This window comes from Garra rufa, chromosome 6, assembly GCF_049309525.1.
Source record: "Garra rufa chromosome 6, GarRuf1.0, whole genome shotgun sequence".
NCBI classification, from domain to species: Eukaryota; Metazoa; Chordata; class Actinopteri; order Cypriniformes; family Cyprinidae; genus Garra; species Garra rufa.
In genome coordinates, this window is record NC_133366.1 from 26668316 (window position 1) to 26694530 (window position 26215).

The 26215-nt window shown below is 35.3% G+C and overlaps 1 protein-coding gene across 1 annotated transcript in view; it reads left to right on the plus strand.

The window, feature by feature from the left end:
- kcnq5b (potassium voltage-gated channel, KQT-like subfamily, member 5b) overlaps positions 1–26215 on the plus strand; it is a 147413-nt gene that overhangs the window by 88331 nt on the left and 32867 nt on the right. The window contains exons 2-3 of the mRNA XM_073842231.1: positions 15149–15239; positions 17261–17387. Of these exons, the coding sequence (XP_073698332.1) occupies positions 15149–15239; positions 17261–17387 (218 nt within the window). The remainder of the gene's footprint in view (positions 1–15148; positions 15240–17260; positions 17388–26215) is intronic.

The following is a 26215-nucleotide window of genomic DNA, read 5'->3' on the forward strand; positions in this document are numbered from 1 at the left end:
AAAAAAAACAGTGAAACAGAAAGATTATTCAGATGTTAAAGGTTCTTTATGGAACCATTTAAACCAAAATGGTTCTTCTATGGCATCGTGAAGCACCTTTATTTTTAAGAGTTTACCAAAAAAAAAAACTTACATATATAGTTTGATTTTTTTTTAAGTAATCTAAAAGTAATCTAAAAAGTAGCAACCTAGATTGCATTAACTATTAATGAATATGTATGTGTGTGTATATATATATATATATATATATATATATATATATATATACACACAGTTTTTTTATTAAGTAATCTAAAAGTAATCTAAAAAGTAGTAACCTAGATTACATTATTAATTACAATTTTCTTTATGTAATCTGTAATCAGTAATGGACAACAATTTGTAAGTATTCTATCCAGCTCTGTAGATAGATTCAAGTTCAAATGCCATGTTAATTCAAATTAATTTGTCCTTTTGAATTTAATCAAAATTGCATCTTAATGCCAGTGGATGTATAAGTCTCATTTGGTCCCATATTAGTAATTTCATTGACTTGATCTGTGAACTCTTTTCTGTGGCAGCCTTACTTAAACCTGAGCTATAACTAAATACTACATTAAAAAACATACCTTCCAATGTATTATAAATGCAGTTTTCGTAAAGTATCTGGGATGTCAGTCCAATATTGTAAAAAAAACTGCATGGGGTGCTTTCAGGTCACTGTATTTTCTTTTGTTTTTTGCTTTTTTATTTAGGGGTGAACAGTAAGCTATCGTGTTACGTCTAGGCAATGTTGCGACTATGGAATTGTTTCATCACTTATTGACACATAAGCCCACCGTACCTATATCTCTATCTTATATAATTAAGTGTGAAACTGGGGAAATGGATTTGATCTATAACTTTCTAAAAAGCTTATATTGCAATCAAGGCTGTTTTCAGTTTAGTGTTTAAAAGTGTTTGATGGATGTGGGACATTTATATTACATATTGATTTTCTTCAAACAGTTCATCAAACATTAGAGGTGATAATAGACTTTGTGGATTTATTGTGTGACCTCATATATCGACTCATATATCAGCAATATCCAAGATCCTAATATATAAATTGCTCCTCAGTTTTATGTGTGAGTCTGGCTGTCCATTAGCCGAAAGGGCAAGAACGATTATCAAAGACTATTAAAGAATATATGCGCTGCTGTTAATATGTGTTTAATAAGGCATAATTGTAGTTTGAACATGCACACAGATGCGATTATTTAGTATGTTTAAAAAAGAATTAAACATACTTGTCTTATGTTTATTTTTGCTACTTACTAAAGTACTAAATTACTCTTCTCTCAGTGGTCTGTAAGCAAACTGTCATGACAGAGCATTTAAAGGAGTTATTCTACAAACTTAGTAGGATTATAATGTTATTTGGTGTGCCCAGCTGTTCCTCTCACTCCAAGTGTTCTGCCTTGCTAAATATCATTAGACGGTTGACGCATGCAATCCATCTGTTATTCTTTAATTGTGGTTTGTCAGAGGTATCATGCTGGAGGGAAACAAGGAAAGTTGGTGGGAGGTTGATGGGGTAGTGCTAGGTAGGTGTTGCAAAGCAAAAGCAAAGCAAAGTGACAATTTGGGATATGGGAGGAATTTTAACGTAAACTTATAAAACAAAAGAAGATGTTTATAGGGATTCTGCTGTGACAAAATGATTTCCTACAGGGCATTCAGTCATTTGGAAACATAAACCTCCTTAAACCGTTTGGAAGATTTCAGTACATACTAACCAATTTGTGCAGATTGAGTTGTTAAATTCTGAAGCAGCTGGTTTAGAAGTGGAAGAAGCACTGCAGTAATCCTCTAGCCCTCTCAGCATCTGGACCCCTGCAGTTCCTCAATTACTATGCCAGGGCTTTATTTCAGGCACAGAAACTGCAGGAGCTGCTGTTCTCTCAACATGGCTAAACAATCACAGTTTCTCCTAAGAAGCACAGAAAAACAGTTTATATTAAGATGAAAGAAAAGCCAGTCAGCAGGAGGGGACTTTATGTTCAAATCTGATGTATGTGCTTTTTTATTATAATATTTGAACATTCTGGAAAGTCTCTTGGTCTCATGAAAAACTTCCTCTTTTCTGCACTTCATTTTCAGTGAGTTAAAATCTTCACCTTGACAGGTGGTGGTTTATAAAAGAAACAGTCTAACCGCAAATTAAAATTCTGTCATGTTTTTCTTTTCTGTGGAACACAAATTGAGACCTCTTGAAGTATGTCCTGTCACTATTTCATGGTATTCTAAACTATTTCACTCTTTCTAAAAGGATGCAAAAAACTAGGCTTATTGAAAAAAAACATGCATGTATCTACAAAAAATCTTACATATGTTTTACATTTTCCAGCTGAGACAAACACTAGTAGCAGTAAAACACCAACAACTTTTGTTCCTTTTCAAACAAATTATGATTATGGGGAAGTTCATAATCAATATCATTAATAAAGACTTGTTTTCATGCAGTGCCTTTTACCACAGTGCTTGATTTGTACACTAATACAGCTTTACATTCGTATTACAAAATCGACTCTATATGTTTGGCTTTTCTGATGTTGTAAACTTGCTCCGTAGCTCACCTGGTACAGCTTTGTGCGTTCAATGTGAAGCATTCAGGTGTGATTCCCACAAGACAAAAGTAAAAGAGCTCAAAGTCTTATAAGCAAGATAAAATGGTATTGTTGCTTCAGGAATTGTGTTTTTATCTCATGTTTCATGAGTTTAATGTAGCTGCCTGGTATAGTTATTTTCAAATGCTGTAGAGCATTACCTTTTTAGTGCTACTTACCGGACATTTCATTTTCGAACTGCCGCTAAATGTGCAAATGTGCAAGAAGCAATGTAATATAATTTTGCAGACATATCACCACAAGCACATCTTTCCAATGAGCCAGGGTTTAAAAAGTTCAATTTTTAGGCATTCATCATACTTTGTGCAACCATGCGTCACTTTCTACATTAATGTCCTTTCATTAAGTTCTAAGGTAATTTCTCCCTCTTTAGAAGCACACTTCAGGTGGTGTTGCATTAAACACAGTTCATGAACTACATTTCTCTTAGCACTCACATCATTAGTTTGAATTAAACTCTGAATTAAACTGTATAGCTGCATAGCTCTTCAGGACTTTGACCCTGAAGTCAGGCAATAGTTGAGTTTTATATAAGCCACACATAAATCTGCAATTGTCATCATGGGATTAATAAAGCATGTATTTGCTTGTATAACACATACATGTCATAGTGTTCACAATTGAAGGATTAATTCACTTTCAGAAAATTTCCTGATAATTTACTCACCCCCTATGTCATCCATGTCATCAATCGAAATGAAATTAAGGTTTTTGAGGAAAACATTTCAGGATTTTTCTCCATATAGTGGACCCCAGTGGGTTGAAGGTCCAAACTGCAGCTTTAATGCAGTTTCAATGCAGCTTAAAATGGTTCTACACAATCCTAGCAGAAGAAGTGTCTTGTCTAGCAAAATGAATAGTCATTTTCTAAAAAAAAAAATCTCATCTTGCACTTGCTTTTCCAACCTGACTTTGTTAGTTCTTCATCTGTGTATTCCTTTTCAAAAAGGAAAGGTGAGGGAAAAAACTTCAAAATTGTCCAACATTGCTTTTACCTTTTTTTTTTTTTTTTTTTTGTAAAAAGTGATTGACTTTCTTTGCACGTTCAGTTTGTAAACACTGGGTCAGTACTTCCTCCTACATCACACATGACCTTTCCAACATGACTATGTAATGCATGCAAGTCTATAAATTTTATTTTTTTTTAGAAAATGACGATCATTTTGCTAAATAAGTCCCATATTCCTCAGCTGGGATCAATTAGAGCCCTTTGAAGCTGCATTGAAACTGCAATTTGGACCTTCAATCCGTTGACTCCTATTAAAGTCCACTATATAGAGAAAAATCCTGAAATGTTTTCATCCAAAAACTACATTTCTTTTTGACTGAAGATCTGAACATCTTGAAAACATCGTAAACTACGCTACATGACTATTCTTTGAACAGATTTGTAACACTTGTAACATTTGCACATCATACACTTGTCGACTTTGTAAATGGTTATAGAGAAAAACTAGGCCTCATACACTAAACGACTGAAGATCACACACAACCAGACTTTTAAATCATTCCAGACACAACAAACTCACACAGAAGCATGTGCCTTGTTGCTAGAATATGCATGATGGATGAAAACAATGTTATCTAAAATTTGTTTGAAATCCTGTATGGACTCATCTAAAAAAAATCTAAGTTTGTGCTTATCATGTGATTTTCTTTGAAATCTGTCAACTCCAACTACCCAAAAATGACAGACTGACTGACTTTCAGAACTAGCATCAAGTCCTCCAGACGTTAAATACTAGCAAAAGTCATCCCTGTTAAAAAAAAAAAAAAAAAAAACAGCATATGCTGGTTATGTATTTTTAAGCATGGCAGCTGGTTTGAGCTTGTTTACGTTGCTCCTGAGCTGGTTATGAGCTGGTTCAGCTCATACTAGCTCAAACAAGCTCATGACCAACCAAGGACAAGCTTAAACAAGCTTAAACCAGATGCCATGATTCAAAACATACCTACCATCATATGCTGTTTTTTCAACAGGAATGTGGTGTCCAGCCTTAAAAGTGTAAGGGTGCCATTACTGGTATATAATTTATGTCCCAAAGTGCAAAAAATACTTTTGGCCAATTGAAATCTCAGTCCATTTATCGATGACCACCCAAGGACATTTATAATTTCTTGCATATCAGATTTTGCCTTCTAAGCACACTGGCCAAAACTGTGTATATTGATGCAAATCGCTTCTGTTCACTGCAATCTTGCAGTGTAAACCAGCAGTCGCTCAGAGTTAGTGTGCTGAGATAAAGCATAGTGCTTTGATACTGTAAAGATTAGCCTCTGGCACAGCTTATCTCAGTGTGCTACTAAACACTAAAATCTTTAAACACAGACTTGCTAAACTTCTTTTATGTTGCAAGTGCGTTTACATGTGCAGTCTACTGTAAGTTTCTTAGGCTAGAGCTGTATGCTAACAAGCAATTTTGTCTGGAGCTGTTGTCATCAAAGGGGTAAGCAACTCTTTCATCCCTTCACTTTTATCGCACATCAGTTGATGCAGAAACCCAGACGTCCCATGAGCAGGCTCTCATGGAAGACTTACAGTACAGTGGAGGGTTATAAGTGCTGGCTGTAGTACCAGTCTTTGACTGTCTCACGTTCTCTCATTTGCATTATAACTGTGCAGTTAGTAAGAGTGGTGAAGAGCAAATTTATGATGAAAACTGTAAGTGGTATGTCCAACAGGCTAACACACATGGCATTAAAATAATGCAAATATTAAGTAAATGATGAAACATTTAACACAAAACACCTTAATTTAAATTACAGATTTAAAAAAATAGAAGATACAGTACGTATTTATCATTATACACTACCAGTCAAAAGTTTTTGAACAGTAAGATTTTTAAAGTTTTTAGAGAAGTCTCTTTATTTATTTGAACCAAAGTGCAGCAAAAAGTACAATTTTGAAATATTTATACTATTTAAAACTGTTTTCTATTTCTATTTATCAAATAAATACAGGCTTGGTGAGCAGAAGAGAACTTTAAAAAAACAGTAAAAATCTTCCTGTTCAAAAACTTTTGACTGGTAGTGTATATGTGACACATCATGTAGAGACTTTTACATGCTGGGATTTGGGAGGATTTAAGAGCATAAATGTGAAGCTACTTTAGTATTTTTGTTTAAGCACTTGCATGAATTATTCAGTAAAACCCCATTCATTATTTGAGCTGTAAGGATGTCTAATTTATTCTTTTCAAGGTGGATGAAGTTCTGGTTATGTAATACTGACAAATGAATGAGCATATTTCTTGTGGGATTAAGTTCTGGTTGGGCTGAATGCATGATCAAACATTCCCTGCATTGATTCCTACCCCTGATGGCATTGGCTTCAAATGCGACAAAAACGTATCAACTTTCTTTATAAAGAATATTAAGAGACATAAGAGAACCTTTTCACAGTAGGAGAAAAGCATCAGCACAACACTAGCTCAAATGCTGATATGAAGCCAGTGACACTGCAGCAGTGTGGTTCACATGGTGAGACGGGCTGACGGCAGCCTGTTACTGCTAACATAGTTTAGACAAAGACTGAAGTAAAGACATGGTTGAAAAGCGAATTGTAAGCATATAAATCTAAAGAGAGACTGTATACAGAATAATTGACGGGTTTTGTGGTGATTGTTTGTTTTGTTGCTTGGAAATTAAGCCTTGTGGTGTAGAATAATGTCATTATTGTATAAACAGATGCTGCACTTGCTTTAATGGACAGCTGGCATTGCTGTATATTTGTGTTTTTGAAAAGCATGATATTCAATCCCTCCCTATACGCACTTACTCTTTGTCTTGTTTATGTTAGGACAGTCCTCCTGTCTCTGACACAGAGACACCATGCTAGCTTCTAAATATATTTTTTATACCTGATCTCATGACGAAAATGTACCTGTGGGAACTTTTTGTGCAAAACGTGAAATACGTAACACCATGTACGTTTTGTGACATATTCAATGTGAAAAGTCCACTGAGTGGCATTAAAATTGTTTGTTTTTTCCTGAAACAGATGAACTTATGTATGGTACATTTTATGTGACGTTGGTTTTGAACGTTTCTTTAAATGTCCGTTGAGTGGCGCTATAACTGTAATGCTCCATGACGTTTTAAAATAACATACAGTCTGCACTACACTTAAAGCTACTTAAAGCATACTACCACTTAATAGTATGAACAAAAGTGAAAGTGACAAAAAAACGCAATCACAAGCATGCTGTTTTAGCTTGTTTTTCGATCTCTCATCTTTATGCTCTTTCATCGTGAGTCATGTTTTTCAAGTGCTCGCTGTTTTACGCTGTGTTCAAATCTGTTAGAAACTGCAGTGATACTTATTGGTACCTATTTCGCGTCTTGCAAAAAAGTTCCCACAGGTATGTTTTCATCATGAGATCAGGTAGCTTATTTTACAGTTGGTCAGGTCTAGAGATTTTGTTTGTTTGTTTGGGCAATACTGCTTGTAAGGTTAGTTGCATTTCATTTGTTTTACTTTTGGACAAGTTGGGGGATTTTGTTCTTTGAAGGTCTTGTAGGTCACACTTACAGTAATCATCTACACTTTTTGTTTTATATTTGGATACGTCTGGGGCTTTTTGTACATTTCCGTGTCCATAGATAAGTAATTAAAATAATTGCAATTTAAAAAACTTTACTTAATCATAATTAAAATAGTTATAATTTCAGGATTCCAGAAGTTTAATAGTTTAATCCCACTCAATTTGCATGACTCTTGACTAGATTAAAAAAAAGGATACTGATTTTTATGAATATTTTTATGTAGGGTTTCTACCTGATAAAAAAAATAGAGCTAGAAAATATGAAGGTTAAAATATTTTAAATATATAGTTTGGACTAGACAAAAAAATGTTTAAAATTTTTTAATTACGAAAATGCTCATGGAGTTTCCCAACTTCTCTAGGTAGACAAATAACTTTAATTTTTAAAAATAGGAATCTCATTTGTCTTAAGCAGCACAGGTATATTTGTAGCAATAGGCAAAAATTCTTTGTATGGGTCAAAATTATTGATTTTTCTTTTATACCAAAAATCATTAGGATATTAAGTAAAGATTATGTTCCTTGAAGATATTAAGTAAATTTCCTACCATAAATATATCGAAACCTAATTTTTGTTTAGTAATATGCATTGCTAAGAACTTCATTTGGGCAACTTTAAAGGCGATTTTCTCAGTTGTTTTGTTTTTGCACCATCAGATTCCAGATTTTCAAATAGTTGTATCTCGGCCAAATATTGTCCTATCCTAACAAAATATACATCAGTGAAAAGCTTATTTATTAGCTTTCAGGTCATGAATAAATCTCAATTTAAAAAAATTACCCTTATGATTGGTTTTGTGGTCCAGGGTCACATATACTGTATCCATGCCTTCCGTTTATTGTATTCAACTATTCACACTGTGCTTGTTTTGTCTTATTCTAAATCATTTAAAATAATCTTAAAGGGAGTTCACCCAAAAATGAAAATTCTGTCATTAATTACTCCTCCTCAAGTCATTCCAAACCCGTAAGACCTTTGTTCATCTTCAGATCACAAATTAAGATATTTTTGGTGGAATTTGACAGCTTTCTGACCTTATAGACGTAGACAGAAATGCAACTGACACATTCAAGGCTCAGAAAGGTAGTAGGACATTGTTTAAAACATTTCTACTACCTTTTTTGTTCAGTTGCATTGCTGTCTATGCAGGGTCCGAAAGCTCTCGGATTTTATCAAAATATTTGAATTTGTGTTCCATAGATGAACAAGGGTAAGTAATTAAAGACAGAATTTTCATTTTTTGGCTGAACTCACACTTTAAGGGCTTTATTTCGAAGTTTACTGAGACCCATAATTGGCCCCATGCAGACCCCTGAGAAGCACTGATCATACATATTTTCTTTTACATTTATGTAAGTCAGAGATTTTATTGCTTGAGAGCAGCTACATAAGGTTGCAAGGTTACTCTTGTAAGGTTAGAGCCAGCTAGCTTCTAAGCGTGTTTTGTTTTACTGATATGGGTGCGTTAATTACAGATGTCAACTCTAACTTTTTAGGGTCCGGAACAGCTTTGAGAGGATTTTGGTGATCATTGCCTGTGCGTCAAGATTCGTTACAGACCTTCTGTGCAGCTTTTATAATCGCATGCAGGACCACGGACAGCTCACACATCAGTAGCGTTTGCCGGATTGCTGGGTCTTTTCTGTTGCTGAGGCTCACACATGTGCTTATAGAGCAACCACTAGACAGCACATCAGTGAAGAAGAAAAAAGCTTTTATGCAAAAATACCAGATTTGTCGCTCTTTCCCCCTGCTTTGCATGTAATTGTACAGGATTTTAAGACATGCACACAGTCTTTACAGCACAATGTGAGTTCACTACTACACTGCTATTTGCTTAAAAAGGCAAATAGATGTAATAACTCGATTATTAACTATGTATAATATTATGTGTGCATGTTTAGTGATATAAATTATAGTGATAGAGATTGGAAAAAACACATTTCAGGCTTCCATCTGCTGTTTTTAACATCAAATGTGAAATGATTATATGGCGTGATACATATCTGTGTGAGAGAGGGAGATTTGGTTCATTAGTCACTCGTCCCTGGCACTCACCTTCAAAACAAATCAATTTGATTATGCAAAACGATGCCCATTAAGTGCCACTTGAGAGAGCAATGTGTGTGTGTTTACTGTGGTCTGCATGTAAATGTTAAGATCCTCTCTTTCAACATCAAAGGCCATGACACTCCACAGACACCAACTGCCACCCACCAGGGCAGGAAATGACACGCAGGTACAAAAGAACAAGGTAGGAGAGCAGGGTTGTGTAATTAGCTAGGCCTAACAGATGATTGATGAGGGGAGCTACTTCAGTTCCATGCACTTGTTCTTTTTTCCTCTGGAAAAAAAAAAGAGTGTTTTAGCCCTGGGCGCTGAACTGAAATAGTCCTGTCTGAGTGAGCTGACAAGAGGCAGGAGAGTAGAAGGGCTCTCTTTAAATACTACAGCCCTAAAGAACAGACAGGCGCTGGCTGCTTGACATCTAATTGTACTGTCTATTGCACTCTACATTCTCCACTACTTCATTTCAACCATCTATCCAGTATAGGTGGTTGTTGCAAATGTCACCCTGCAATTTTTATTTTATTTATTTATTTCGTTTCCACTCACAAGTTTTTATTGGAAATTACACAAGAGTTTGTTCCTGTGCTCAAATCTTATTGGTCGAGCTAAACAGCACCATGACTTTTTAATGATTGTATCATTCCGCTTCTGTGTTGGTGAGTTCCAGACAAACTATCAATCTGTGTAATGGCAGAAGGGATTTTTCAGTGACTCCTTCAGTAGATGGTGGCAGGTGAGTCACTGAATCATTCATTCACCTGATTTATTCAAAAAACTTTTTTCATTTAGGAATGAAACAAGTGACTGTTTTTATGAGTGAGTCATTGAATAATTCACTTAACTACTTCATTCAAAAATGCGTATTCATTCAGGACCTAAACAAGTAACTGTTAACCAGTGTTGTAACTTAGTTACTTTTTATGTAAAGTAATGCGTTCCATTACTTTTGCGTTACTTTTTAAATCTGGGCAGGGCTTGCTTGTTTGCTTTTAATATAAAAAGTTATATTTTCAGCAAATGTAAAGGCGCTTTCACACCAAAAAGTGAAAGGAAACGTAAATTTGCATCTGTACAGTAGAACATGGGAGAAGAAGCTTCAAGACTCTTCAGCAATAAAAAAAAAACAAAGCACAAATGTCAGTTTATCTAAAGTCAAATGTGCTTATAAGTATAGTTGAAATGAATCATCAGTAACTCTATTTTCTTGTAAATGAAAAAGTAATGTGTTACTTTACTAGCTACTTGAAAAAAGTCATCTGATTACATAACTGGTGTTACTTGTAATGCGTTACCTCCAACACTGTTGATAACTGTCTAAACATAACCAGTCAATATTGTTTCTAACATTTAAGCAGATCATTGAACAATAAGGCAAAGTATGTACATTTTATTGTGTAACATTATTTTTTACTTTCATAATATTTATTAATATTTTAAATTGGCTTTTATTTTTAGATTTTCAATTTTTTGTTTTAATTTGATTTTCAGTTGTAGCACTTTTTGTGCTTTAGTCATTTTTATAATTTTAAAATTGTATTTAGCTTTATGTTTATTTATAGTTTTAGTCATTTTACTTCCACAACCTGTAAACTTATTTTATTTTAGTTAGCTGCCAAAGCAGCATTTTTCTTCTAATTATTTAATTTTATTAAAATTTTTTATTACATTTTATTTTAGAATTTTTGTTACATTTTATGAACTGTTATAGTTAATAAAAACATGAAATGTGTACCAATAAGTACATATTATTAAACATATATTAAACATATTTCCAACAGAAATGAGCACTAGAGCTGTTTAAACAGCAAGCACTTGAAATCGTTTTTGTACAAAATTATTTTATAATGTTTTTTTAATGTATTACTTAACAATACCAACACTGGTATAAAAGCTACTTGGTCTTATGACGAAAACGTACCTGCAGGAACTTTTTTGCAAGACCCGAAATACGTACCAATAAGTACATATCACTGCAGTTTCCAACAGAAATGAACACTAGAGGCAGTAAAACGGCAAGCACTTGTAATCGTTTTTGTACACAGTTATGATTACAGCTTCATATGTTTTGCTTTCCGGATGCAGCAAGCTTGTTCGTTGCTCAGCTGGCACAGAATTGGACTTAGAATGCGGAATCCTTGGGTACAAATCTTGTGAAAAACATGACTCATGGTGAAGGAGCTGAAAAATCGAAAAACAAGCTAAAACGGCATGATTGCGATTTGCGTTTTTACGACACATTCACTTTTGTTCATCCTATTGGGTAGGTTTAGGTAAGATTTCACATTAAATATATCACAAAACGTACATGGCAGTATGTATTTTTTTTTTGTCTTGTGAAAACGTTACCACAGGTTTGTGGTTCGTCATGAGATCAGGTTGTATAAAAGCAATATACAACCTGAATATCAGCATGTCTGTGAGAGCCTCTAGCCAAATCACAGCACTCTCATGTAAAATTGTATAATTATATTGTTCATAAAGGACTGAAATTATGAGCAAATGCAGACATTCAGCAATGACATTGCCATATGACAGCCTATGGAAAACACTGCCCCTGCCCTCTGCCCTGTGTTCTCTATAGAGGAGCTCGGCTGCTGTTTCCGAGTTGAGGGCAGGTCAAAGGTTGAGGCGCCCCATCACGCCCACTGCTTTCACACAAGCGCTGCGCCAACGCTGGATGAAGCCTTTAACCTCTATTTTATAAGCCCCTTCTCATACGGTCTTAAATTACAGCCTCTTCTAGTTTACTCGGGTCAGTTTAGACAGAGTCCAGCTCAACCACATGGCGCCACTCGAAAGGAGCCTCAAAAGCAAAGCACAGCTCCAATTTTCAGTTATACACTGGGAAAATTTTGTAAACATTTTTGATGAAGATGATGCTTAATTAGCTCTAATGATGATTTTGCAAAGTAGAGCTGTTTTTGTAGAAAACTGGGAAAGAGGGCAGAACTTATTTGTAAGAATAATGATTGTTGCATCAATGCTCTTGGGTGCAAAGCCGCAGACTACAGCAAAGACTGTTCAGCATCAAGCCAAAGGGCCAGTCAAGGTTGTATTTTCACTGATCTATTCAGTTCTGTCCACTTGCATTAGGTTACAGGAATGTGTTTCATGGGCCTTTAGGCTGTGAAGCTCTATGTTAGAGGTCAGCAATGTAATCTTACTTGGTTTCAGAAGAAGGGTTTTATCAAAGTTTGAGTGATTTGTGTTATTAATACTTCTAGTATATGGGCCATTAGAGAATTGGTCTAAAGTTGGAAACATCTTGACAAAAATGTGTCTTTTTCCAAAAAAAAAAAAAAGGTTGTATAATATCCAAGGTACACATTTCTAGTAACTGTGCATTTAATTCTCATTGTATTTTCAGAAAGTTTTGGAATATTTGTCCTCTCCACAAATTTGCCCTACCAAACCACAGTTTAATTAGAAGGGTTATATTGACCTATTAACATCTGTTTTATATCTACATTTTTTTTTTTGTTATTTTATTACATTTTTTTTAGTGGAAAATCATTAAAAAATGAAAGTTTAAATAAAAATTTCAAGTTTAATCTATGAGAATTGTTGTATTTTGAATCCAATTTTTCTTTGTAAAAGGCAAAAAGTTGATCATACTGATTTCGAAGTTAAGGATTCATTATTTTGAATATACACTCCCAGTCAAAAGTTTATGCACACTTCCCCATCAAAGAGAATGGGGAAGTGTCCAAACTTTTGACTGGTAGTGTGCATTGAACCGAAAACTATCATTACATTTTAATGCTTTGGTAGCGACCAGATGACATTTCAGAATTTTAACGCACATACTAAAACATAATAAAAGACAAAAAAAAAATTACATTACTGTATTAAAATTTTGATTATGTGTTCCCTTTTGTGACTACCAAAACAATGATGACATGTTTTGGTCGTGACTGTTTCGGTAATGATAAATCTATAGAATAACATCCAAAAAAAAATCAATATTGTCACTACCAAAACTGCACCAAATGTTTCTGTAGTGACAATTTTAGATAGTTTTGAAGCTAGCTCAAAGATGCTATAATCAGCACATGGTTAACTAGCACAGTTCTGAACAGTGGTGCACATATAAAAACTAAATGTTATGAAATAACTCCAAAAAAAGTGTGGTCAATTGCCCGAAAAAAGTTGTTCGGTAGTCACGTTCCTTAAAGTTACGCAGAGATTTTTCAGACTTTGAAGACATTTAACTCCAAATGGTTGGGCCTATTTACTCACCATGTAGCTATGAGACAGAGTGACACATAAATATTTTCTGATCATAAATGTAGGTGTAACGCCAGGCCAGCAGAGGGAGCCCTTGCCTTTCACTGACTGTTGATGCTCCCTCTGCTGCTTCGCTGGTTACTTCCTGTTTGGCAGCCATATAAACAGGGCCAAGCCAAACAGGAGGTTGTGAAGTATTGTTTTGCTCCTGTGAACTCTACCAAGCATTTTCCTTGTTTCCTAGTTTCCTTGTTGTTTTTCCCCTAGCCCTAGCCATGGTTCTGTTTTCAGTCTTAGCCATAGTTCTTCCTAGTTTCATTGTTTTGGTTCTTTGCTACTTTGGACTGCCCTCTTGGTTTTCGACCCCCGCCTGCCTTATTGGATTTCGCTTTTGTCTTGCCCCATTTGTTCCTGTTTGCTGGTGTCCAACCCTGTTTGCCCTGACTACGATCTTTACAATAAAGCCTGCATTTGGATCTATTCACGCTGTCGTCGAGTCCCGTTTGTTACAGTAGGGGGGGAGTTAAAGTCAGTCTCAGCCAATGGACTAAAAAATACAGTTTCGGTAATGACATGATTTTAATAAGTTTAATAATTTGTAAAGAAAAAATAAAATTAATATTTTTGAACCACTTTTTGAAAAGAATCGAGAAGGTACTTTAAAAAACAACAATAGAAAAAAATACAAAAAATATTTAAATATAATTGTTGTAAGTTAAAATTTGGGGGTTAGGGTTTTTGACAGCCACCTCCCAATTGAAAGTGCCCAATAAAAGATGATTTTATATACATTAAGCTTACTCATATGTTAAATATTATTGGGGGTTTCAAAAGAAAATAGAAGGATCTTAATAAAAAGATTTGAATACTTCAATGCTTTTTAAATGTGTTTTTTGGTTGTGAGACAGCAGTTTGCACCAATTCTGTAGAATATATGCATTTAGATTTAGAAGTGTGATTTCAAACTACTGAACAATTATAGGGTCCACATTAATGTGAACCTATCATCTATTACTACAAATGTAGAATCAGAATCATCTATTACTACAAATTTAGCTTGGCAAAACTGACAAAAGAAAAACTTGTTTTGTTTGTTTTTTTATTCTCTTTGTTCATAAATACAATACACACAATACACATACTGCATTCTTGCAAGGTCAAGAAACACTGAGGACCAGTGTCTCTTCACATTGCAACAACACAGTATGTTGGAGAATATAGCAGCAAGACAGAAAGAGAAAAAGAACAGAGGCATGAGAATTTGCAGGGAAATGGACCAAGTAGTTGAGAAAAAGAGACAGTGGGAACCAGACTAGATGGAGCAAGAGGGATAAAGCTAATAGAAGAGAGAGAGAAATCAGGCGGCTGACGCAGAAGTCCAATGATCAAATACAGATGTCTCCCACCCCTTATTTGAAGGGGTCAATAATGCAAATCTCCAGACACAGTTGTTCTCTGAACAGTGGTTTCCCTCTTGCCATATTTCATATTGTTGATAGGAAATTAACATTGTGGTACTTAGCATTTTAAATATTTGACATGTTTCTTTTAGTGCTTAATTCTATCAATATCACTTGAATTTGATGTTGAATTTTTTGGCATGTGTGACAGATTATTTCAATAAAGTAATTTTTGTTCTTCCTGTTGTCTTTTGATAGGTTCGTCCTGGTGTTTGGCTGCTTGGTGCTGTCTGTCTTCTCCACCATTCCAGATCACCAGGAAATGGCCTCTCAAAGTCTCCTGATCTTGGTAAGAGCTGAACTACAGTGTCAAACAAAATCCAAACAGGATGAAGCATGAGAACATGAGAGTCTCATGCTAAGAAGCTTAAAAAAACATCACATGAACTCTGTATTAACTGTACTGTAAGACCGCAACTATTTGTATGTCTGGAGCCTTATATAATTCTATATTGTATATCCTTATACACTGTAAAACGTTTTCACCAGATTCAACTTAAAAACCTAAGTTTAGCAGCTGCCTTAAAATTTTAAGTTAAATCAGCTTAAAACTGTCATTTTAACTTATTACAATACAAATAAGTTGATTTAACTTGTGAGTTGAAATGACTTAAGTTGATTTAACTTAAAATTTTAAGGCAGTTGCAAAACTTAAGTTTTTAAGTTGAAACTGGTGAAAACTTTTTACAGTATACACCTATGATTTTTACTGTTACAGTATTTAAATGAAGAAAAACTCTTACTAAATTTAACCATGGTTTTATTATAGTAAAAGTGTAGTTAAGTCTGGAAAGCGAAACATATGGAGCTTTAATCATAACTGTGTGCGAAAATGATTACAAGTGCTCGCTGTTTTATTGCCTCTAGTGTTCATTTCTGTTGCAAACTGTACTTATTGATATGTATTTCGCATCTTGCGAAAAAGTTCCCTACAGGTACGTTTTCGTCATGAGATCAGGTCGTTAATTTTTATAGGGGAGATGAGATTGTTTTGTGTCCTAGCCGGCAAGTTTTTATACTCAGCACCCTATGCAGAAAATTTCCTTTGCCATCCACCAAATTCAGTGTCTCCAAACATACTTAGAGGGAAATGTGGTGAAATGTTAATAGTAGTGTACTGCACAGGTCAAGTTAGCAAACTCAGTATACCACAATATAAATGCAACCAAATATGCCCCACTTTTAGGCCTTGTGATTTGCTTGATCCCTTTAATGCAGCATGATGGAATACTGTCAATAGTTATTTGAGTACAAAGCCCTGACAAAAGCCAGCTCCAGGTGAGAGACATGAACACTGGATAAAAGGCTCATGTTATGGTGGTTTTCTGTTCCTGGAAGCCTGCTGGTTTGTGTACTGGGAATGATGGCCATACAAATTGACCTGATTTGTTTTATTGACTCAGCTGACACCAAACATGATTTGTATGATGTTTATGATCTGTAGGCAGTGCTCTGAAGCTGCTTGTATGGTTGTAATATAAGTTCTTTTATTCAGTCGTACTGCTGGCCCTTTTATTGACAATGCAAAGACAGGATGTACAGTAAGTCAGCAACACAGAGATCTTTTAAAATGGCTTTGACCTCTGTGGATTGAGTCAGAAACTCCACATAAGGTCAACATCTGCTGCCATATGTGTACATTATTGTGTTTGCACATGTTTGTACGAGTTTGTGTTTGTGCATGCAAGTATTAATCAAGCACAACGATGTATGTCCATCGTTAATATAAATGATTTTTCTGTGTTTTAGGGTTAAAGGAAACATTTGTAAATTTAATGGATAATCCTGACTTTTTACTTTCAGTGTGGTTTATTTAAAAAGAATAATTTTCGAAATAATGATATTTACAGTAAACATTGCTCTTAATCTCTGTGCTTTTCCACTGTTTATTTAGATCAATTAGTTCATTTTTTTGGCAGATAAATTCTGCTTTCAGTAAATCATTTTTGAAAACATTTGAACTGTACTGTAGTTGTGTAGTAGCTAGTAGCTTGACAAACTAAGGGTATGAAGTAGAACTAAATATACAGTATATGACTAAAACAGAGCTCACTAATAGATCCATAATTAGGTTATTTTCCACTTATGTCAAGAAGTAGCTGATCCACAGATTATATTTGACAGGCAAGGACTCCTCCATCTGTTCTTCTTTATTAAAAAGTGCTGTGTGCACAATGTATGCTACTTCTCTCACTGTTTAATTTCACCAGTGATGTATATAAAGTAGCTTTAATGTAGTTGGTTAACAGTTTTGTAATGATACAAGTACACCCCCACTCAAATAAACTTGAAAATGTCTTTGTCTTGTAGGAGTTTGTAATGATTGGGGTGTTTGGGCTTGAGTACATCATCCGAATCTGGTCTGCTGGGTGTTGTTGCCGGTACCGAGGATGGCAGGGGCGACTTCGCTTCGCAAGGAAGCCGTTCTGTGTCATAGGTGAGCCTACAATCAATGTTTGTAAAGTTTTCCTCCATGAAATGGGAATTAAAGTTTTCATAGTTTAAAGGGATAGTTAACCCAAAAATTAAAATTCTGTCATTAATTACTTACCTTCATGTCGTTCCAAATGCATAAGCCCTTTGTTCATCTTTGGAACACAAATTAAGATCTTTTTGATGAAATCAAAAAGCTTTCTGACCCTGCATAGACAGCAATGCAACTGACACATTCAAGGCCCAGAAAGGTAGTAAGGACATCGATAAAATAGTCCATGTAACAGGGTTCAGGGTCAGAAGGCTCTCAAATTTCATCAAAAAATTATTTGTGTTACGAAGATAAACAAAGGTCTTACAGGTTTGGAACGACTTTAAACAATGAAAGAGTTTTCACTTTAAAGTTCATTTTATCTCTGTCTCTTTAGTGACTTGCTCTGCAAAGAACAGTCCAAAGCTTGAGAGAAAAATGTCCGGAGTCACAAGGTTTTTCTATAGTACATGGTATAAATAAAAGAGTAGCATCGTGTTATTTACTCGCCTAAGATGATATTATTGCATTTGATGGTTACAGAGTGTTCATTTTTGACCCTTGTTACTTGCAGTGACAAATGTTAAAGAAACAAACACCCACATCATCGTCGGTTATGAACTGAGAGTTCATATAAAAGCAAATATTTGGTGACCCTACAGTATTCAGTTAGTGGTATTTCTAAAGCACATACTTTTATTCACCAAGGATGCATTAAAATGCTGAAAAGCGACAGTAAAGACATTTATAATGTATATAATGTTTCATTTAAATGCTGTTTAAGCATATAAAATGCTGTTTAAGCATATTTTTCAAACCCCTGGCAAATTCTGACTTAGTTACTTTTATTCAACCAGCAAGTTTTTTTTTGACCGGAAATGTCACAGGCTTCTCCCAAAAGATAATAAGACGATGTACAAGAGGCATCATTGTGCATTCAGCTTTTATTTACATTCAAACAAAAGTGGCATGTCCAAAATTACTTATACCCTTTGCAAACTGTCACAGTCTATGGGAAAATACCATTCCAAATAGTCCAAGCTGTTCTAAAGCATCCTAATTACCCTGATTCATTGGGAACAGCTGTTTTAATCAACTCAACAGGTGAAAATCAGTAGCTCTCTGCTGTTGGTTTATGGACAGTCATGGCTAAGACAAAGGAGTTCACTGAGGACCTGCGGCTGCGCATTGTGGCTGCTCACAAGTCAGGAAAGGGCTATAAGACCATATCTAAATGTTTTGAAGTTCCAGTGGCTACAGTGTAAAGTATTATTAAAAAATACAAGACGTTCCACACTGTGAAAAATCTCAGAGGACGTGGTCGGAAGCCAAAAGTAACACCTGTGCTGGCCAGGAGGATAGTGAGAGAGGTAAAAAAGAATCCAAGGATCACCACCAAGGCCGTCCTGATGAATCTGGGCTCTGCTGGTGGCAACACCTTAAAGGAACACTCCACTTTTTTTGGAAATAGGCTCATTCTCCAACTCCCCCCGAGTTAATAAGTTGATTTTTACTGTTTTGAAATCCATTCAGCCGTTCTCCTGTTCTGGCGATATCACTTTTAGCATAGATCATTGAATCCTATTAGACCAGTAGCATCACGTTCAAAAATGACCAACGAGTTTCCATATTTGTCCTATTTAAAACTTGACTCTTTTGTAGTTATATCGTGTACTAAGATCGGTGGAAATGCAAGGCTTCAATTTTCTAGGCTGATAAGATTAGGAACTACACTCCCATTCCGGCGTAATAGTCAAGGAAGTTTGCTGCCGTAATAAGGCTGAAGCAGGAGCAGTAATACCACGCAGCACATGTGCAAATGCTAAACTAGCTGGGAACTCATTTCTGATAATACTCCGCCTGCTTCAGCTTCAACAGAAGAGCAGGGTGATTCTGCTCTTCTGTTTTATGGTCAGATGAAACAGATGAAATTTAATTGTTTGGCCACAATGATGTAGCCTTCATTTGGCATAAAAAAGGAGAAGCCTTCAACCCTAAGAACACCATCCCCACTGTCAAACTTGGTGGTGGGAACCTAATGTTTTTGGGGGGGGGGGGGTTTATTGTTTTTTGCCGGTGGACCAGGGAACCTAATCACAGTAAATGGCACCGTTGAAAAAGGAGCAATACATCAAAATTCTCAACAACAACATCAGGCAGTCTGCAGAAAAACTTGGCCTTGGGCACCAGTGGACATTTCAGCACAACAACGACCCAATACTCACAGCAAAAGTGGTGAAGAAATGGTTAGCAAACAAAACATTAACATTTTGCAGTGGCCCAGCCACAGTCCTGACTTAAATCCAATTGAGAATCTGTGGAGGGAGCTAAAGATCAGGGTGATGGCAAGGAGACCCTCCTACCTGAAAGAGTTAGAGCTCATCGCTAAAGATGAATGGGCAAAAATACCATTGGAGACATGCAAAAAGCTGGTCAGCAATTATAGGAAGCATTTGTTTGCTGTAATAGCCAAAAAAGGCTTTTCTATTGATTATTGAGAAGGGTTTGAATAATTTTGGACATGCCACTTTTTGTTCAAATGTAAATAAAAGCTGAGAAATATTTTTTTTCCACAATGATGCCTCTTGTACATTGTCTTTTTTATCTTTTGGGAGAAGCCTGTGTCATTTCCGGTCAAATTTTTTTTTTAATAAAAGTAACTTTAAGTCAGATTTTGCCAGGGGTATGAATAATTTCGGGCTTGACTGTATGTATTATTTTTTTTTTTTTACATTAATGACAAGAAACGTTTCTTGAACAGCAAATAAGCATATTAGAAGGATTTCTTAGGGATCATGTGATACTGAAGGCTAAAGTAATAGCTGCTGAAAATTCAGCTTTGCATCACAAGAATAAATTACATGTTAACATATATTCACATAGAAAACAGTTGTATGAAATTTTAAAAATATTTTTACATTTTTTAATTGTTTCAGTCTAGCAACTTTCATCCTTTCAAGATGACATAAACTATGTTTATTCCAATGTAATGAAGGCAGCAGCCTCATAACTGTAGATCACCATTAAGGAAGTGACTTATACCTTTAAAATAACCGTACCCACTCACCCCAAACCTTTTACCCGGCATCCTCCAGTTGTGGCGGCAAAAAACTACTAGAAATCCACTTCTGCAAACAGCTCTCATTCAGTGACCCCTCAACCTGTCAAATGTTCTCCAGACTGTTGTTACATGGTCTGAGCTCATTAATACTGGCTTTGCTAATAATAATGTCTTACTTTGTTTAAGTGTGTGTAGGTGCCTGTGGTGTCTATTCTTAAGTGCTAACATTTAGCCCTATCGATCTAGAATGCTGAGAGTAATGAACGTCATTAATAATGTGTGCAGACCAAATGTCCTTTGAGATTCTATTATGCTGTGCCTCATTCTGATCCCTATTCCCCTTTGTTAGTATATCGTGAACGCAAACCTGGCCAGTGGCAAAGGTCTTGATCCCAAATAACAGGGACACTGATCACTCAATTACTGTACAAGGTTGCGCATTAAAGCATAGCTATTTTTTAAACAACATCTTTATGTAGCACACCATTGTGCATCTTCATTGCAGCTGTTCAGCCATTCAGTGCCATTATGAAATTGGTGCAGTTTTCTGCACACTAGGGATTGGAGTTAATTAAAAACATAATCTCTCTTAAAAACAGAAAATAAGATTCATACTTATTTCATATTCATACTTGTGCTCATCCTTGACTATTTGGATTGAATATTTTTCACAGTTTATTAGGCAGGTATTCTGGGAATTTATAGAGTGCAAATTTCTCTACTGGAATGATTTTGACTCCCTTGCTAATGCGTTTACAGCTGAACTAGTCAGCATTAGGTAATTAAGGTTTTTTTAAAGACCATTTCTCGCTATTAACTATAGTTGCTTATTATTAGCATGCATATTACTGGAATATTGGTTGTTTATTAGTGTTTGTAAAGCACATATTAAAGGGTTATTCCACCCCAAAATGAAAATTTTGTCATTAATTACTGTACTTACACCCATGTCGTTCCAAACCCGTAAAAGCTTTGTTCGTCGTCGGAACACAAATTAAGATATTTTTGATGCATTCTGACAGCTCTCTGATCCTCCCATAGACAGCAGTGTAATTAACACAATCAACGTCCAGAAACATAGCAAGGAGATCCTTAAAAAAAACTTCAACTGTAATTTTACAAAGCTACAAGAATACTTTTTGCATGCAAAGAAAACAAAATAACGACTTTATTTGTCTCCTCAGTGTCACCCAACCGCCATTTTGGAGCGTATCCACTGAACGCAAATAGCGTACACTGTTCTCTGTCAGAGAGGAATTGTGGAATATATTCATTATATAGTCATTATTTTTCTTTTCTTTGCATGCAAAAAGTATTCTTGTAGCTTTGTAAAATTAAAATGTCACATGGATTATTTTAAGGATCTCCTTGCTACGTTTCTGGACATTGATTGTGTTAATTACATTGCTGTCTATGGGAGGATCAGAGAGTTGTCAAAATGCATCAAAAATATCTTAATTTGTGTTCCGCAGACAAACAAAGCTTTTACAGGTTAGGAACAATATGGGGGTAAGTGATTAATGACAACATTTTTAATGTTAAGTAATGTCTTGTTCTGCATGACCATATTTTAGATCCCTTTATCCCACTCCATACTTAACCTAAACCTAACAACCTAACAACACCAACCTAACTATTAATATGCAACAAATTAGCAGTTTGAGGCAGAAGTCATAGTTAATAGGTAGTTAGTGAGAATTGCTTTCTAAACTGAAAATAATTAGTTTACTTCCAGAATAAAAATTTTCTGATAGTTTACTCACCCCCTTGTCATCCAAGATGTTCATGTCTTTCTTTCTTTGGGCGAAAAGAAGTTACCACTGTTTGTACTTCCACCTATGTCATGTGTGACCTTTTCAACGGGACTTTGTAATGTGTTAAGCTAGTGCAAGTCCAGCATTTGTGGTTAGAAAGTATATCAATTTGTATTTTTAGAAAATGATCAATCATTTTTCTAGACAAGACCGTTATTTCTCAAAGGGGATCATATAGAGCCATTTGAAGTTGCACTGAAACTGCAATTTGGACCTTCAACTCGCTGATCCCTATTGAAGTCCACTATATGGAGAAAAATCCTGGAATGTGTTATACAAAAAACGACCACACACACACACACACACACACACACACACACACACACACACACACATACACATACATAAACATTTACAGCCCTTTATTCATCAATATGATGTTAATGGAAACAGAGTGCACTAAGAATTAATAACAGGTCATTCATTTTAGATCATTTAAAACTCATTATGAGTGAATGTTTCTATAGAGGTCCTACAGGACCTGAGAGTAAACAGCGTTACTAACTTAAGACTAGCAGCAACATGTTTTAGGAACTACTTCATTCATGCATCATATACCATGATTGTTGCTGGAAATTAAGTCATTTAAAGTTTGTTTGTTTTTTTAACAAGTAGGTTGGGAAACTGTTTCCAGAATAAACCTATTCGGACAGGCTTTATTTGCTTTGTCAAATTTTAAATAAGTGTATGTTTCCTAATTGATTCAACAAGTCATTAGCCACCATTAGATGGTATTTGTGTGTTAAACTGATGAATGAACCCTGCCAAAGAAAGAATGGTGTTCAGATGATGATGTATGTGATTTTGCTGTTGTGCAGGAAAACCCTCCAGCAGTTTATAGCAACACCAAGAATGGGCGTCTCCTGCCTGTTCTCAAAGTTAATTCATCACATACTGCACAAAGAAAAAACATATATTTCAGAATTAGCTTGCTGGCACAAGCCTGTCAAGCAACAGTCAACATATTCTGTCATTCAGTGTAAGCCAAAAAGATCAGACTGACATCAATCATACTTAATTGATGTCATGGAATATGCTAAACAGAATACTCACAAAGACAGAATATCAAAGACAATTGTTTTTAATTGAAATAACACAGGGTAATACAGAGAAACAGGTAAAACACAACATTAAAACAGGACACTGGACTCAGGAAACAAGGAACTATAAGTACTAAAATAAATGATTACTAATAGGCTAATTAATAGACCATAAGTGAACTGAATACAATAATCACACACGCACATTAGGAAACTGGGTCAAACAACAAGGCACTGAAGACAAAGCGAAAACCATAATGACCATGTAGCAATTGTATAGCTAGATTTATTCATTTGGGTAATTTGATATATAGTGTTTATAATAATAACATTTGCTGAAAATAAACAGACCATCCAAGATGTAGAGTTTGTCAAACCTTTGTTTCATGCTAAAAACAAGCCCTCTATCCATAATATTGCTGTTCTTTAAATCCGACAGAAACAGTAAAAGTTTTAAGACTTTGAAATTCAAAACAAATTGTTATATATTTTATGTAAGTTGTATTAAATTAGAAAAATGCTAAATAACAACATTGTCACTAGAGGGTCCTGGCTTTTGGACCCAAAATTCCGTAATACTTCATAGTTTTTTTTTTTTTTTAAATTGTCATTTTTAAAAGATTCTGAAGTGTGATGGTGGTCTCTTTCATATGAAGGCCTGATGCATTTTTCATTGAGTTCATGAGTCATCTCTCTGCTGTGCTGGATAACGGAGTCATAATTTATAGATCCAGAGTGCACGTCTACACCTAAATAAGCATTTTCTTTCCCAGCTCGAGACTCCCCTAAGACTTTAGCAACACATGTAATGTGTTGATTTGACTTATATTGACAGACTGCAGCAGAGAGCGGTAGAGTGGCTAAGCATGAAGGCCCTTTCTCCGGAAAGTTTGAGTTCATCGACTACAAAGAAAATGAGAAATTAGAGGGAGGATCAGAAAGAGAAAGAAAATATTATTGCACTTGAGTAGTGCCTTGGAGTTGTTTGTGTTCTTTGAGGGTTTGATGTCACTTCTCCAAGTGGATGTGGTTTCTGTGTGAACTTCCAGTGTCCTTCTCTTGTTCTTTCTGTCTCTCCCTCTTTTCCCCTCCCTCAGTCCTCTTTTCCCACAGAATATGGGCAAAGTAACATTTTGGAAATTACTCTTTCCAATCATTTACGTGAAGAGAATGACTACATTCCTCTGTGAACTCTTATTTGAGAAGTAAAGTATCTAGTTTGAGCTGAGATGTTATTCTCATTTACCTGAATTAAACTACATTGACTATTTTTCAGGTATAAACAGAAGACATACGTTATACCACAGAATCTGGGTCCACTAGACCTCAGAAAAATTGCCTCAGAAAACGTAAAAACGAAGACTTAAAAAATTTAAATAAAGCACATTTTTCTCCAACGAAGAACATACAGTTCTTAAAACTTCTGGAAAGTGAATCATTAGTCAATTCATTCAATATATATATATATATATGCGCACAGTTTCTGTTATCAAAAATGCTTGGGGGAAAATCAGTTCTTCATATAATTACAGCTGATGTAATATAATAAGTGGCCTTCTATTCAAAAGGTTGAGATTCGTTAATTAATGGATGCTTTTTCCAATGGGATTTACAGTATAATTATTACAAGGACAGGCCACCTAGAAAAGTCAGCTGCTGCTTTAATAGATTGAACCAAAAAGAAGAAGAAAAAAATACTTTTTAAATATGTATTTGCCTTTATGAGCCTCACATTTTAAAACAGTCATCTTTGTCTTAATGAGAAGGTGTAGCTCTTTAATGGAGTAGTTCACTTAGAACAAAAATTTACAGATAATGTACTCACCCTCTTTGTCATCCAAAATGTTCATGTCTTTCTTTCTTCAGTCGTAAGGAAATTATGTTTTTTGAGTAAAACATTTCAGGATTTCTCTCCTAATAATGGACTTCTATGGTGCCCCCGAGTTTGAACTTCCAAAATGCTCAAAATGCTCAGCAAGTCATTTGAGATTAAAAACATATAAGTTGTAAATGGTTTTAGAAAATAGCCAATCGTTTCGCTAGATAAGACCCTTGGGGCAGCCGTGGCCTAATGGTGAGGGAGTTGGGCTTGTAACATCTTGGGTTCGATTCCCACACCGGCCGGAATTGAAGGTGGGGATTGTGAATGAACAGCACTCTCTTTCCATTGAAGGCTCCACCTTCAATACCATGACTGAAGGCACTGAACCCTCAGTTGCTAACCAACTGCTCCGGTGTGTGTTCACAGTGTGTGTGTGTGTGTTTGTTCACTTCTCACTGCTGTGTGTGTGCACTTGGATGGGTTAAATGCAGAGAGCCAATTTCGAGTATGGGTCACCATACTTGACCATACGTAACGACTTTCTTCCTCGGCTGGGATCATTTAGAGCCATTTGAAGCTGCATTTAAACTGCATATTGGAAGTTAAAATTTATAGAAGTCCACTATATGGAGAGAAATCCTGAAATGTTTCCCTCAAAAAACACCATTTCTTTACGACTGAATAAAGAAAGACATGAACATCTTGGATGACAAGGGGGTGAGTACATTATCTGTACATTTTTGTTCTGAAAGTGAACTACTGCTTTAAGACTCATTAAAAATATGATTTCTAGGCTCTGATCACCCATTTGGACCAATGACCAGCTGTCTACACATTCTACTCTCCAATACACTAATAAGAGATGTATTTCTTATTACTGCTTATTTATTGTATTATCTATTTTATTATCTACTAAGAGAAGTAGTCTAATTTAATACAGAAAACAATTTGCCTGGTAACAAGATGAGAGAAATTAAACTGGTATGTTGCCAAATGCAAAAACAATTGAGCAATCAGAATTAAATTGTCCAGAGGACCATGCAACTAAATAAAGTATTTTAGAA